This window comes from Topomyia yanbarensis, chromosome 3 (genome assembly GCF_030247195.1).
Source record: "Topomyia yanbarensis strain Yona2022 chromosome 3, ASM3024719v1, whole genome shotgun sequence".
NCBI lineage: Eukaryota > Metazoa > Arthropoda > Insecta > Diptera > Culicidae > Topomyia > Topomyia yanbarensis.
Genome location: NC_080672.1, coordinates 258,524,520 through 258,540,171, shown reverse-complemented (window position 1 = coordinate 258,540,171; position 15,652 = coordinate 258,524,520). Strand labels below are relative to the sequence as shown.

The following is a 15,652-nucleotide window of genomic DNA, read 5'->3' as shown; positions in this document are numbered from 1 at the left end:
ACTATGGTTACGAATCAAATCCAAGATGTAAATAAGCATATTATGAGAGAAACATGTTGTCTATATCAACGAGTAAAATATAATGTAGCTTTGTTTACTACTAAATGTCTAAAGAACATTGACGGCCAGAATTATTTATGTGATCTCGCATGTTTTTTCGTATCTTATACAGTCGTGATTCGTTGGTTGGGTCACATGCTCTGTCCAACTAACTAGTTGGACCGAAATGCATCTGCTCACATCTCTAATCAATGTCAGTTTGATTGTCAAAGTGAATTTGATACGAAATTTTGATGTTCAGATGCTTTTTAGTTGAACAATGGTCCAACTAGCGGAGGTCCAGCTAAAAAGTGCTGCCGGTTAACCCTAGAACGTTGCACTTGCATTTTCCACCCTAGAACGTTGCATTGGGGTACAAATATACCCCACGCGTTTAATTGCAATTTTCGCAGGTAAAAATGTAAACAAAAGAAATGTACAATACATAATTTTCTTCGTGTTTTAATTGCAAAACAGCTGTGTAAGTGAAAGTACGGAATTTATTGAATCAATTATGCATAAATTGGTTTGAATAAAAAAAAGTGAAAAAATCACGATTTTGACTTTTTTCACAAAAATTACTATAACTTTGCGAATTTTCAGCTGATTTGAAAAAAAATCAAATGCTTCTAAAAGTTGAAAGAATGGTCTAGAAAAAGTATAAAATACAATTTCGATATTTTTGAAAAAGTGTAATTATTTGGAAGAGTGAAAGTTTAAAAATCGGGTTCTGGAAAATACCACGGAATGGGGCGGAAATTGAAATGAAAAAAATATTTCTGACCAGTAACACAATTGATAACACGCAACGTTACTGTTACTGCAGTTACTGTGCTCAAATTATACTTGCGAGCCATTGTTTAAAAAAAAACTATAAAAAATAAACAAGAAAACAAGAAAAATCAGCAAAAAGGAGAATGATTTTATTTTCTACTTGAAAATTAAATTAAATTAATTGAATAAATGATTAAAAACGATTTTATAATACTAGTATGTAAACTGGTATTGTTACGAGTCACATTTCCACTGACAGCACGAAACATGACAAAACATCAACGGCAACCGTACACTGGGGTACAAATGTACCCCACGCCAACTTTAACACCTGCTTCCACGAAGGCTATAAGCAAACTGGCTATACCACCTTTTACTACTTTTATTAAGAACTCTAAATTGAATTATGGTTAGAGTCCCAGGTCGGCAAATGCCGAAATCTCGTTTTCACACGGTTCCAAAGAAGGCGTGGAGTACAATTGTACCCCAGTGCAACGTTCTAGGGTTAAAAAGTGAGCAACCAGCGAATAACGACTGTACTATGTTCATCAAGATAGCGTTAAGACACGTTTTAACTCGTAGTGTGAACGTAGTATAAAGGGGGGGGGGGGTAAGGGTTTCAGCGTTTCGATCGATTCGCTTCACGCAAAGTTCTAAAAAAATTCGCATGAAGTGTATTTTTTCACGCTGAAACATTTAACATTTTGGTTGCTGAATTTACACCAGTCGTTAGGAAACTAATTTTCTAATCATTAGTATTATTAATTTAACAATGGGAAAAAGCACTAACTAAGCACTAATTACCGCGCTTTAAGAACCTCAGAGTTTGTTTATTTTTCTGCTGAAAATTGGCTTGTTATTTTCGTAATAACTCATTGTAATAGACGCGCCGCAAAGATCAACGTTTTTCCAGGGGGACGTTGTCTAGCAAGTATTTTGTACTCAACATCAGCTGGACTGGACCTGATTATCACGGTTAAACAGCGATAAAAATACCTTTGACAAATATGTCAACGACCAGTAAACGAGACATGCGAAACCGCTTACACTATATTCTCTTTTTGAGGTGAAGTATCCAATAAACGGGGTCCAAAGTGCTAGACAAAGGCGAGATGTTGGGTACGCGCAAAATATATGTGATTTGACAACCACACTCTATATATATATATATATATATATATATATATATATATATATATATATATATATATATATATATATATATATATATATATATATATATATATATATATATATATATATATATATATATATATATATATATATATATATATATATATATATATATATATATATATATATATATATATATATATATATATATATATATATATATATATATATATATATATATATATATATATATATATATATATATATATATATATATATATATATATATATATATATATATATATATATTCGATTCGAGATTCGAGAAATTTTTGGCCAAAATGTTGATTCACAGCACGGCCAATTGTTTGTTTTTTATGCTGATATCTAATTTAAACAATGTAAAATTTTATAAAACTACACGATTTTGAATATTCAAGAAACCAAACGATACTTTATGTGAATATAACTAATAAAACATTGACACAGACAATGAAAGATTGATAGAATTGCTGATTTGACTCCGTTCTCTCCATTCCTTTTCTAAACGTTATACTCTTTGCTTCCATTCGCATATTCCGTAAGCTTCCATTTGATTTAAAATTGTCATTGTGAACGGAAGGAAAAGACACCAATAACAGGTACAAGGGATCATCCATAAATGACGTAGCATTATATGGGGGAGGGGGGAGCATTGTATTTTGTGATGATGTGTGACGACAGGGGGGTAGGGGGTCATGTTATGCTACGTATCTTTTTTAAAAAGGAATAACTAACATCGTTTTTTATTTTTCGATGACAAGGGGGGGGGAGAATTACCTTCAAGCTACGTAATTACCATGGGGGGTACTTAGAGGTTTGTGACGAAATGCTACGATGGGGGAGGGGGGTGTTAAAAATCACTCAAAAAATGCTACGTCATTTATGGATCGTCCCCAACTATATTTTTTAAGACAATGAATAATTAAAATATTTGGAACATTGAATAATCAAAACTCTTGTTTACGGCAGCTAACGACACAATCTCGAAAAAGCTCACGAAAGCTATGGAAAGGAATGCTAAAAATTTAAAAGCAATCGTGAGTATAAATCATATTAATGTAATTTTTTTAAAACTTCAAACATTGAGTTAGTTTTCTTTATGGCCAATTCACTTCAAATCTATTGATTCTTATCAACTTGCCAAACAATTTACTGTAATGTTTCGAGGTATTGTGAAACACAATATGACAAATGGTTTTTATAGTAACTTGTAAACATTTTGTATGCAATTGGAATACAATGTGATTAACGTTTACAGGAAGGTAAAATTTTGGAAATTTCAACATTGAATGAATAAAATAGTATTCATTTGTAAAAATAATCCAAACTTTAAATTGCAACCGGTTAATAAAATATCATGGTAAAAATGCTCGTCACATGACAATTTTTTTGTGTTTTAATCTTTTATTATTCATGACTTCAACATACAAAAAATAAATTCATTAAAACATTTTCAATTTCAATAATTTCATTTAAAGAATTCAATTCATAGTTTTTTATAAACAGTTTTTTTTTCAATGCGTACATTATTTTCATCAACATATTATATTGTAATTCTAGCTTTCTTAACAAGTGAAGGAAGCAATTGGGCCATCTGGTCACGTTTTTATTGAGCCGTCGTGCTCGACATTGATTGATTTGGAAATTATTTATAAAAAAGGACAGGACGAGCAAGCAGTACAAAGGGACACTGGCGTGTCAGTTGATACGGTCTCGTAAATAAAAGATGTGGTAGCAAAGGAGCCTTTTGCAATACACTGCGGACACTTTGACGGAAATGAAAGAAGTAGAAGTAACAGAGGCTGACAAAAATAAAACTAAGAATATCCGACTTAAAAAGAAAATACGGAAACTAAACAAAAAAATACGGCACTCAAAGCGGCTCGAACGGATTCGGATAATCACGCTCTCAGACTGTCAAAGGAACTGCAAAAATGAAAGATTATTTACAAATTCCAAAGGTAATTTCTTTTTATTCACCTTTTTATTACAAGTTTATTAATTTAAGGCGAAATCAATTTTATTTTATTGCGCTTCAATACTAACATTATATGATAGTACAAAAATTAATATTATTTGTTGTTTCACCATAGTTTTTTTCTCGATTAAAGTAATATTTTTGTACTTCAACAGGCAAAATTCACAACTGAAGCCGGAATGAACATTTCAGAGAATGACTTAGAGGATTTGTCGGCCACAGCGACGTTCGCAGTCATTTTGATGACCTACTGTTAGTAAAGCTTGTAGGCGCACGTAATCTAATTAATATGAGCGTCATGGGGAAGGCTAGCCAAAGATTCAAAAAAGCTCGTGATGAGGACGGAAGCCCAGCATATCCAGCACTGCAAAAGCTTGATAAGAAAGTTTTCCAATTCATTTGCCGTATCATCTAGCTCGGACGGTTAGTCGCAGTTGGTGTTGAGAACATCAAACTGATTCGAGCACAATCCAATGAAACCACCATCAAGAAATATGTGGCACCGTCGCACCAAAGATAGCCAATCTCGAAAAGCAGCAGTCGCAAGTGCAGCTGCTGCAAATTTTGCGACATCAACAAAAGCCGCATCATCTGATCCGGACGATTCTGAATAATAGTTTTAAGTCAAGCAGTCCAACAGTTATAATATTTTGTTTTTCATGGAATAAAATTTCTTATATATCTATCGTAATAGAAAGCTATCATTACAACATGATACTATTACCGGTTTAGTACCAAAATAAATACACTGAATACAATACTTGATATGATCAAAATGCTATAACTAACAATATAGGTACTATTGCTTATATGGTATACCAGCTATATGTTACAATATTACTACTTTTAAAGATATAATTAAAAAAGCAATAACGTACATTATAAGAATCATTTCTAATAAGGTTAGTACCAACGACACGACTAGACACTAGCATTCCAAAACTGTAATGCAAATATGACTACCCCTCAGTGACGCAGGTAACTGGTACTATCAAATGTGACATTTTGTTAGAAAATGCATCAAACTAGCAACATTGAATAGTCCGTTTATACTTTTTCCAAATAACCTGTGGCAACCCCTGGTTACGCAGAAAAAAAATGTCAACAAAACAAACCGTAAGCTACTAAAAATAGGAAATCTTCCCAGAAAGTCAATGGAAAGTCAAAATTCGATTACCTAGTAAAATGTCTGTAAGGGACCATTCATAAATTACGTAACGCAAAAATTGCTCAAAATTGATTCCCCCTCCCCTTGTGTAACAAATTGTCACTAATTTCTCTATCCCCCCTCCCCTATTACGTAAAAAATTCTTCGAAAAAAAATTTTTTCAGTAAAAATTGTTACGTAACGATCTAGCCTCCCCCATATGTCACAACATGTCACAACTTCTCGTACCCCCTCCCCCCCTAAACGCGTTACGTAATTTATGAATGGTCCCTAGCTTGCACTGCATTGCTTTCGCTGAAGTGATAGCAATCCAACCGTGTGAATAGGCTAACGGCAACTGCAGGCAACCATGGTTACCGAACTATCCAAACAAATCCCCAAGGGATGTAAACAAAACATTGTAATAGATCGAAAAGAGTGTAAACGAAGCAAGTGGATAGTATTTTCAAAAATGTCTCTATTTAAAGTTTGCAACTGGTGGAAGACGCAGTGCCCTGATGTAGAGCCAAACTATGATTCATTTTCAATTCACTGCTGCCGGTTGCGCATCCAGGATGGTGAAAAGGACAATATTATTATCGGTTCGCATTCGGGTCATCTGTCAATATACCAGCCATCGTACAAAACTTTAGCAGAAGGAGAATTGGACGATGACCGACAATTCGAGAACATTTTTCAACACTCGGATGTGATACTAGAAACCAAACTGGCACTTCCGGTCATTGGGATAAGGGACGGCAAGTTCACAACGTGTGTACTAATTGTGTACAGTATGGAACCATCTCCATTGCAATTTTTATTTCATTTCAGTGCCACCAAAGCAGATACCAAATTGCAGTTAGCAATTTTACATCCAATGAAAATTTGCATTTATCAAATTATAACTGTTGGTGGCATTGCTGATCACGGTGATTTCGAACGTGACAATTGAGAAGTCGAAGTAGTAAAAATAGCTTACTCGTTTCAGGGGACCACACGAAACTTCAGCTCCTTTATGAGCACAACCTGAGCCATCCAGCGTTTTCTTTCTGTCGTGGAAACTTTGGCGGAATTAAGGGACGCGATTTCATGTGCATACAGCATACGAACGGATCTCTCAGGTTTTTCGAACAAGATGGAATCACTTTCGAGTGTAATCTGCCAGGAGAACGTCATATTCCATCACCCATTCACTACGTAGCTCGAATTGATTGCTTCGTTACAGTTTCTCCTAGTTGGGAACTTGAATGCTACCGATATCAAGACCTTTCGGAACCAAACGAAACCTTAAGGAAACATGAGCCCATTTGGTCAATGTGTGTTGGAGAGTATGCGCTTGATTTAAACGTACATCAGATATCCAAGTAAGTACACGTAAGAAATGCTGTTGGGCTCCAATGTTTGGAAATCGAACATTACATCTGCGCATTCATGATTGACCCGTTTTAGTGTAGCTATTAAAAGGGGAGAGGGCTGGCTTGTGCACTGCACAGTGGTCCCAAAGAGCAAAAAAGGGGGTTTTTTAGATTGCGTCAAAACGGTTGACTTTAGCAATATGGTGTCTTTGAGAAAGTTTCTTGGAGTAGAACTCCCCTTCTTTCTGTCTTATCAGATTAATGATTAATCCCCCTAATAGTGAGTTACGGAATTTATTTTCTCCAATAATTCAGATAGACAAATACTTACTTCAGCAAAGTTGTAGAGAAACTCGTTGCAAATATTTTACCCGAAGACTTCAACTCTCTATCTTTTAAGGTTTTTGAGATATGGGACATTATTTGTAAAAGGCCCCTTAAAAACAGTTTTTTCATCATAAGTTTTCTTCTAGATTTTTTCCATTATATAAATGTTCTAGAACATTGTTTGGACTATTAAATTGCATTACTTTGCCGAAGACGGAAACTTGCTATCGCTAGTATGTGTGGAGATATTCACGTTTTTTGATTGAAAATAGCTCTTTTTTCCAATGCCGATAACTTTTAAGCGGCCAAAAACGGGCAAACCACTTTGTAAACAAATTAAAGTGCAAGAAAAGCACAACAAATGCAGGAAAAATCAGATCTCCCCAAGGCGGCCCTGTATGGAAATACTAGAGCCTAAATTTGTCCATACTAGAGCTGTTCCGGCATTAAATACATCACCATATATTACTGTTAGTTTTTTTATTTCGATTATAGAGGTTTTAACCTTAAGGTCATTCGCCTCTTCGGGTTAGAAAAATCTCTTATGAAAAATTTCTAACCCTATGTGCGGGGTCGGGACTCGAACCCAGGTGCGCTGCGTACAATCCATTTACCAACTACGCTACACCCATCCCCTACTGTTAGTTCGGAAATAAAGGGTTAAAGTCGTAATAATTATCCTTTCTTACTTTTGTAAGCACGTCTTGAGTAAATACCCAAGCAACCAAAAGTTGATATAAAGGAACTACATAAGCTTCTCGTTTTAAGTAATTTTGCAATACGTTTTATGTTCTAATAGCGGGTTAAGCAGTTCTCTTAAAGCTTGAGCAGCTTGAAAGTTCCCTAAGAACTTTTTGTGAATTTTAAAGTGTGCTTTTTAAGTATTATCCGAACTTCTGTTTGCTTGTGTCAAAAGTTACAGTTGCGTTGCGTTGCGTTGCGTTGCGTTGTGACGATGATTTTGGCGGATTGCACACTGACTTCATCATGTTTGACTGCTGATTATCTAATAAGAGTTGCTTAGGAAGTGGTAAGTAGGAATTCATACCAATCCGACCCATATTAAAACCTCAACAGCATGATAGCCATCATTGCCGGCCGCCCCCATCTCCATCGTTCACGGGGAAGGATAAAGGATAAGGTAGACAGGAAGTGTTGATGCTCCACCTACTTAACGGAAGGACGACGATTCATCAGACTCTTCCATAGGTGTCGCGGAGTTGGTGGTTTGGAAGGGTATCAGGTCTAGGATTCGCTCCAAGCAAACGATGCGACCTGTAAAGCATATTTTATTAGGTAGTTGTTTAGTTAGTCTTCGAGTGCACGATCACTCGAAAAAGAGATGATCTTGTTTAGTTTTTGGTTATTTTTAAACTCTGGGCAGCCGGCTACCGAGAGTATACTATGTTCCCTAAACAAAAACAATTTGAACTCCACACAGCCGATCGTGGGAGTATTGCCTGGAAAAGCTAATCTTATCTGCGTAATGGGCCGGATCACTATTTATTGCAACAGTATTTGGACAGAACTCGCTACTTCTTCTCAATAAGCTTGTGTCAAAAGTTACAGTTGTTCAAAAACTCAATGCATACGCCTGACACCGGAAACTGACAATTCCCTTGCGCCTACTTCATAACAATGACGCAAGTGCAACCAAACGGCGAGTAATCAATTGCATTTGATGACGGAATGAGCCAAACTTCAGCTCAAGTATTTCCATAGAGGGCCGCCTTGGGGAGATCCGATTTTTCCAGCATTTGTTGTGCTTTTCTTGCACTTTAATTTGTTTACAAAGTGGTTTGTTTGCCCGTTTTTGCCCGTTTAAAAGTTATCGGCATTGGAAAAAGAGCTATTTTCAATCAAAAAAGGTGAATATCTCCACACATACTAGCGATAGCAAGTTTCCATCTTCGGCAAAGTAATGCAGTTTAATAGTCCAAACAATGTTCTAGAACACTTATATAATGGAAAAAATCTAGAAGAAAACTTATGATGAAAAAACTGTTTTTAAGGGGCCTTTTACAAATAATGTCCCATATCTCAAAAACCTTAAAAGATAGAGAGTTGAAGTCTTCGGGTAAAATGTTTGCAACGAGTTTCTCTACAACTTTGCTGAAGTAAGTATTTGTCTATCTGAATTATTGGAGAAAATAAATTGCGTAACTCACTATTAGGGGGATTAATCATTAATCTGATAAGACAGAAAGAAGGAGAGTTCTACTCCAAGAAACTTTCTCAAAGACACCATATTGCTAAAGCCAACCGTTTTGACGCAATCTAAAAGACCCCCTTTTTTGCTCTTTGGGACCACTGTGCACTGGCTTTTGTTTTTGGATTGTAGCTTCTTACAGAATAAAGATATCGAAGAATCCAACATACCGTGAGAAAGCTGAACATAAGACGAAGGCAGTTTTGAACGAAGCCTAAGTCTCTACGGCCATTTTTTTTGAAGAACGTGAAGAAATACTAATCAAGCATAAAATAGTTCACAACCCGGCAAATCAAAAACAGCAACACTTACAATCTCAATACGGCATAAACCAATATTGGATCGAAAAATGGGATCAAAACACTAAACAAAAATGCATAACACTCACCTTTTCGAGACATACTCCAATTTGAGTCCTGAAAATTGGTATGCAGCACGACACCTCTCACATGACACTGATGGTTTGTGGAGATACTATCAGAACGCGAGAGGACTTAAGACGAAAATTGATGACGTGTATTTAGATGCTGTGGACGATAACTACGATGTTTGCGTCTTCACCGAAACGTGGCTTGATGCGAGGATAACATCGGTACTGCTTCTCGGCGCTGCTTACACTGTATACCGTGCGGACCGAAATAGTAGCAAAAGTATTCGGGGTCGTGGAGAGGGAGTTTTGATTGCTGTTTCCACCGCATTTGCCTCATGTGAGATTGTTGTAGGTAGTTCAACCAGCGTTGATGCTGTTTGGGTTAGAATTACAACTCCATCGAGAAACTTTCATATTGGTGCAGTTTATATTCCTCCTGAAAAGCGACTCGACTGCAATATCATGCAACTTCACATGGATGCAGTTAATAATTCTTCTTCACAAGCTGGCGTGATGATTGTCCTTGATGATTTCAATCAACCAGGGCTTATTTGGGGGGCCGTCACGACACGGATACGCTTATCCAGACCCGATTACTTCGATAACTAACATCGCCAGTCGTATGCTACTGGACAGATATGCTTTCAACGGACTCAGTCAAGTAAGCATGATTCCCAACAACCAGTCACGCTTTCTCGTCTTTGTTAGTGAGACTATTATACCTATATGTTCCGTCAATGAAGTATCCAGCGTGATTGTTCCACTTGACAACTTTCAGCCCGTTCTTGAAATTTCAATTGCCACTATTCGCTCAGTTCAGTACGTAGAAACTCTTTCTGTTGACCGTCAAGACTTTCGCAAAACTGATTTAGCGCAATTCTCTGTCGCAAATTGATGTGCTGCATGCCCAAGTGAGTGTTAATCCTACAGTTGTCCTCTACAAGCGACTACTACTGAGCTGTGTTGAGACCTCAGTGCCTAAATGTCAGCCTCCTACAAAACAGCCCTGGTCAAACAGCACTCTTCGAAAGCCAAAATACACTCTAGCAATAACCTTACGTGCGTACACAAATCGATGGTGTCCTCTTTTTAAGCGCATGTCCACTTTAGCCAGTAATGAGTATCGTTGTTACAACAATCTTCTGTACAAACGCATCTAGAATAATCTACGCCGAAACCCGAAGGGCTTTTAGTCATTTGTCAACACGAAGCGAAAAAAACTTCCATCAAGGATGCTTTACGACGGCGAAGAAACTACGACAACTGTGGCAAAATGTACGCTGTTTGCCAGATTATTCTCAAGTGTTTGAATCGATCATCAACGAAGCATTGTTTTCTGCTTGACACTACATCAGTACATCTCAACATGGCTGTACTGATGTAGTGGATTCGTCTGCTTCACGTCATTTTGCACGGAACAAATGTTTAAGAAATTGCAGGTGGATACTATTTACACAGATCTAAAGGCAGCTTTTGATAGAGTTAATTATGAGATACTGATAACAAAGGTTGATAAGCTCTAGGGTGTTCTACTAGATTCTGCCATTGGTTTCGATGCTACCTTGTACACCGTGAAGTCGTTGTTCAAATGGGCGATGTTGTATCAGAATCCGTTTTTCAACACTTACGAAGTTCCTCAAGGTAGTACGCTAGGTCCACTGAAAACACTGTTCGTAAAAGATGCGGTTTTCGTTCTAAGAATCAGGAATCAGAATATATTAGCTTAAATGGCAAGTTCCCCGTATGTAACCGGATTTGACTTAATTTTTTTCTTGTTATACGGAATGAAGCCGATTGCCGTGAGTTACAGCATCTTATCGACACCTTTTATAGCTGGGGTGTAAGAAACATGATGGTCCTTAATGTTGCAAAATATTTTGTCATCAGCTATTATCGAAAAGGAAGTATGCTTACCTTTGTAAGTAGGGGTTTGCCCGCTACTCGGGTTCTTATTTGCCCGGCGTACCCTTCGTTTCAGGGCGGCCTAGGTGCTCCTACCGGAATTTCGGATTTTCGTATAATAACAAACAAAAAAAGCAAAAAACAAATAAACTAAATTTACCGACTTTTATTCTCCTCTCCTCTGTGCTGCACTCTGCCGGTGAAACTAATCAGCTTTCGGCGATGGCGGAAGGCGAAGGTTTATCCGACCGGCCGGGACTCCGACGGCCGTGTTCTCCCGCAGGTACCGTTGGCTGCTATCGCAGCGGTCCTTTACAATTAGCCAGGGAGGTGAGCAAGGCTCTTTTGTTGGAACCTCCCTAGCGACGGGGCGATTAATCGCCGGGTCCACTCACTCCCCGTGAATGGCCCAGGTAGATACCGCAGTAAACTACCTCAGATGGATCCGTTGTCCTACCTGCTTCGCCCTCCTTTGCGATTAACTGTGGAGGAGAGCTATGCTCGTTCGGCTGATCCTCCACAGTGAGGGCGGAGTGGTGTCACTGGGTCCTTTGTAATTAGCCGGGGGAAGCGAGTGGCTCCTTTGCGATTAGCTTCCCGTTCCCGGCGACCCAACACCGCACTATACACTGTGCCCGAACCACGGGCCGACACTTTCCGACGGTCTTAGTTTGCCGTCGCACGCGCGCACTGAAACTTTTCTCTAGTGGCGGAAACTGTCACACAAAAACTTATTACGGACGTCTGTTATTCGCCGTGGTTCGTCACTTTCTAACTATATTACGATGGCCGCCTTCCTCACGACACGAAAAAACAAACACCAACACCAAAAGAACCGTACCGCCGCATATCTGTCATCGCTATGTGTAGCATATCCAGCACACTTATTGCAGCAAGAGGAGAGCGGTGGCCTATCTAAGCCCTATGTTTCTTGTATACAAACATAAAACAAAAATTACTACACCTATCTGATTACACAAAACCGTTCACAAACGCGAAACTATATAAAAAATTACAAACTAAATGTGAACGGTATCGAACAGCGGTGAGCATAACTTTAACGTAAACAATACACTCTACGGAGTGTATACGCAAAAAAAAGGTATATTTCCACCTAGTGCTAAATTTTTACCCTGACGGGTTACAATCTCGCCCACACCGGGTGGAAAAAAATTGGCAACAATTTTTTTCTAACCTAACACCTAACACCGATACAATAATAATGAACGAAATGAATAAATAAATAAATAAACAAAGAAAAACTAACTACACCTAATCATTTCTTCCGCAATTTATAAATTTTCATCTCAGAACTAATCGACCGGATGTCCTAACCGGTGAACTGTTTGTCTGTGTTGGGTCCGATAATACTGACCGCATACGCGAAGCAAGAGGTTGTCAGCCATTGTCATTACTCGGTTATGGGTTGAACACTAAATCCAATCCGAAAACAAGATCGGTAACAACTCGAAATTCCCAAAATTCTGCAAGTGGCATTGACAATTTTCAATGTTTCAACGTGCAGGGGAACGGTTGTCGGCATTATATTGTTCTTTTTCATCGACTGTTCAGAAATGTCTTACGTGTCCTTACGATACCAGTACTACACACTTGTGTTGGGGATTCAATCCAAATACATTAATACAATCCCATTTATTCATCCTCAATCACTGGCCTGCTCGATCATTCACATTCCGATAAGCACTTCGAATTAACCCCAAAACAATTTTATCTTATCATTCACACATGCATTCATTCACTCTGTTCGATTCCACACTCATACATTCACACATACCATACCGCTTAACACGTCATCGTTTCTCCCACTCACAGACATTCCGAACAAAAAGTTTGTATATTCGTCCCTTTTCGCCTCAAAACGCTTCGTACATGGCAAAAGAAACGCTTGAGAAGGACCAAAGAATGTCTTTCGCATAATTTAAACAGCTCAAAATGATTCCCGCTGGAATCAAACGAACCACCCCAGGTTTAACCACAAACCCAAAATTATGCGAAATAAAATTTTATTATTTGATTCGAAATCGAAGACGCAAGGCGCTTTTTAACCCACATCTCCCTAACATGCACACCACTCTGATTCGAATCGGGCCACATCTGCATGATGCAGAGCCTTGGTGCGAACATCGGGGAAGTGTCAAAAATGATGATGATGGAATGGATGAATGAATCATCATCAAAAACAAAACAATACGGATCGCGGAATCGTCGCCCGCATCGTATTTCGTGATTTTTTACCCGCTTTGCGGATTTTCCGCGTAGGAAACCACGTTCCGCGAGTTGTGTGTGTCCCTACTGAAGAAGGGGTTGCTAATTTTTTTGATGTTCGGTGCCCCAAACAAGGGGAAATTTGTTTTTTATGCACCCGTAGGTGCGAGTGTTCCCCACGGAAAGGGGTTTAAAAAATTTATCTTGCCGAACACGGCTGATAGTAATATGTGTGCATCCGACGGGCAAGAGACGGTACGGTAGGTGCGTTTTATTTCTTCCCGGATACTGGTCCTGGTTAAGTGAGTAAATTTTCTTTATCGTAACCGTCTCGACTGCCGGTGCAAAGCAAATTAGTGAGTTAGCTTTTTAACCTAGCCGTAGCGAGGCCCAGAAAAAGTGCATGGGGAGGGTTTTAAAACTCTCCCCGCGGCAGATTTGGTCTTCCACAATAAAAATAGAGAAGACGGAGAAATTTATTCTGGTTTTATTCGGACCAAAGTCCGTGGTGTTGCCGTCGGGAACTGACGGCAGATTTTGGAAAACTCCCAAGTGAGTAATCCATGTAAAAGCATACCGTCACTCCACAGACGGCACGGAAAAGTATTTATGCTGGTTTAAGGAGATTTGCTGGCCAAACTTCGAGATTTTTACCTGCTAAATCCTCCAGCTCGTAGAAGGATACACCCCTTTTGGTGATAATTTTTGCCGGTAAGTATTGTGGTCCAAGTTTAGCATTGTAAGACTCGAGTGCATTCGACAACTTCATGTTTCGACGGTACACCATTTGTCCCGTTTCAAAAGGTTTGGAGAAGTTTCGATGACGCAAGTTGTACTGATGTCGAATGCCCTCGCTTGCCTTTGCCAAATTTTTGACCACAATCTCCCGGATTTTGTCTATCTGTTGGTGTCTTGTTTCTAGGTCACCCTCACCGGAAATCCTGCTGAAGTCATCGGCAGATGCCATTTCACACCCGTGTATAATGAAATGAGGACTAAACCCAGTGGAGGAATGAACGGTAGTATTTAGGATGCGCTCCACATCGGTAATGTGGACATCCCAGTTGCGCTGCTCGGTTCGAGCATATGCCCGGATTGCGGTGTTTATCAAGCGATTTGTTCGCTCCACTGGGTTAGCCTGCGAATGATAGCGGGAGTTCAACCAATGTTTGACGTTGGTTACTTTTATGAATTGACTGAACTCCTTCGAGGTGAAAGTGGAGGCATTGTCGCTCAGCAGAATTTCCGGGCTACCATGGAGATTGAACCACTGTTCGCGCAGTATCGTACAGAGTGACGTACTAGCGATTTTGCGGACGGGGGTTAACATGACGTACTTGCTGAAGACGTCGAGGACGACAAGCAAGTGTTGATTGCCACGTTTGCTTTTTGGAAGAGGACCAATATAGTCCACAGAAACCATTCGCCATGGTGCATTAGTCGCACGCGACTGACCCATTTCGGGCTGGACTGGGACGAAAGGAGCTTTGATTTCCTTGCACGTCCCACATTCTCCAATAAACTTTCGTACTTCCGATCCCATACGAGGCCAGTAATATCGCAACTGCACTTCGTGGATCGTTTTATTGTATCCCACGTGAAGCAATTTTTCATGGGTACGTTGGATCAAATCTTGACGGAACTCGGGTGCTGGGACGAGTTTCCAACTGAACCGCGAGTCGCACGGAATAACTTTCGAGTTTACATACTTGAAAAGTTGATCATTTTCTACTTTGAAGTCGGCATAGTCGTCAGGATTTTGGATAACTTTGGACTTTATGGAACAGTACCAGTCTGAGGTGGACAAAGCTGAAACGGCTGCTACGGCCCGGGATAACGCATCAGGAACGACATTATCCTTGCCTTTCCGGTGCTCAATAGACATGTCGTAGAGTTGTAATTCTAAACTCCAACGACTCAAACGTGAACTGGTTTTCCATTTAGTCTTCAGTATCCATGTAATCGCTGACGAATCAGTGACCAGTCGAAAATGATAACCTTCCAAGTAACCTCGAAAGTGTTCAACCGCCATTATCACCGCCAGACCTTCCTTCTCAGTTGCATGATAGTTCATTTGGGGAGTGGTCTGTTTGTGCGAAAAGTAAGCAACTACTTTCTCACCTTCGGGATACTCCTGCACCAGAACAGC

General features: G+C 39.1%; 1 protein-coding gene across 1 annotated transcript in view; it reads left to right on the top strand.

Moving 5' to 3' along the window:
* The first annotated feature begins 5,558 nt into the window (after window positions 1-5,558).
* Window positions 5,559-15,652, top strand: part of LOC131686888 (protein PTHB1) — a 51,470-nt gene continuing 41,376 nt past the window's right edge. The window contains exons 1-3 of the mRNA XM_058970892.1: window positions 5,559-5,885; window positions 5,946-6,043; window positions 6,103-6,478. Of these exons, the coding sequence (XP_058826875.1) occupies window positions 5,587-5,885; window positions 5,946-6,043; window positions 6,103-6,478 (773 nt within the window). The 5' untranslated portion in view covers window positions 5,559-5,586. The remainder of the gene's footprint in view (window positions 5,886-5,945; window positions 6,044-6,102; window positions 6,479-15,652) is intronic.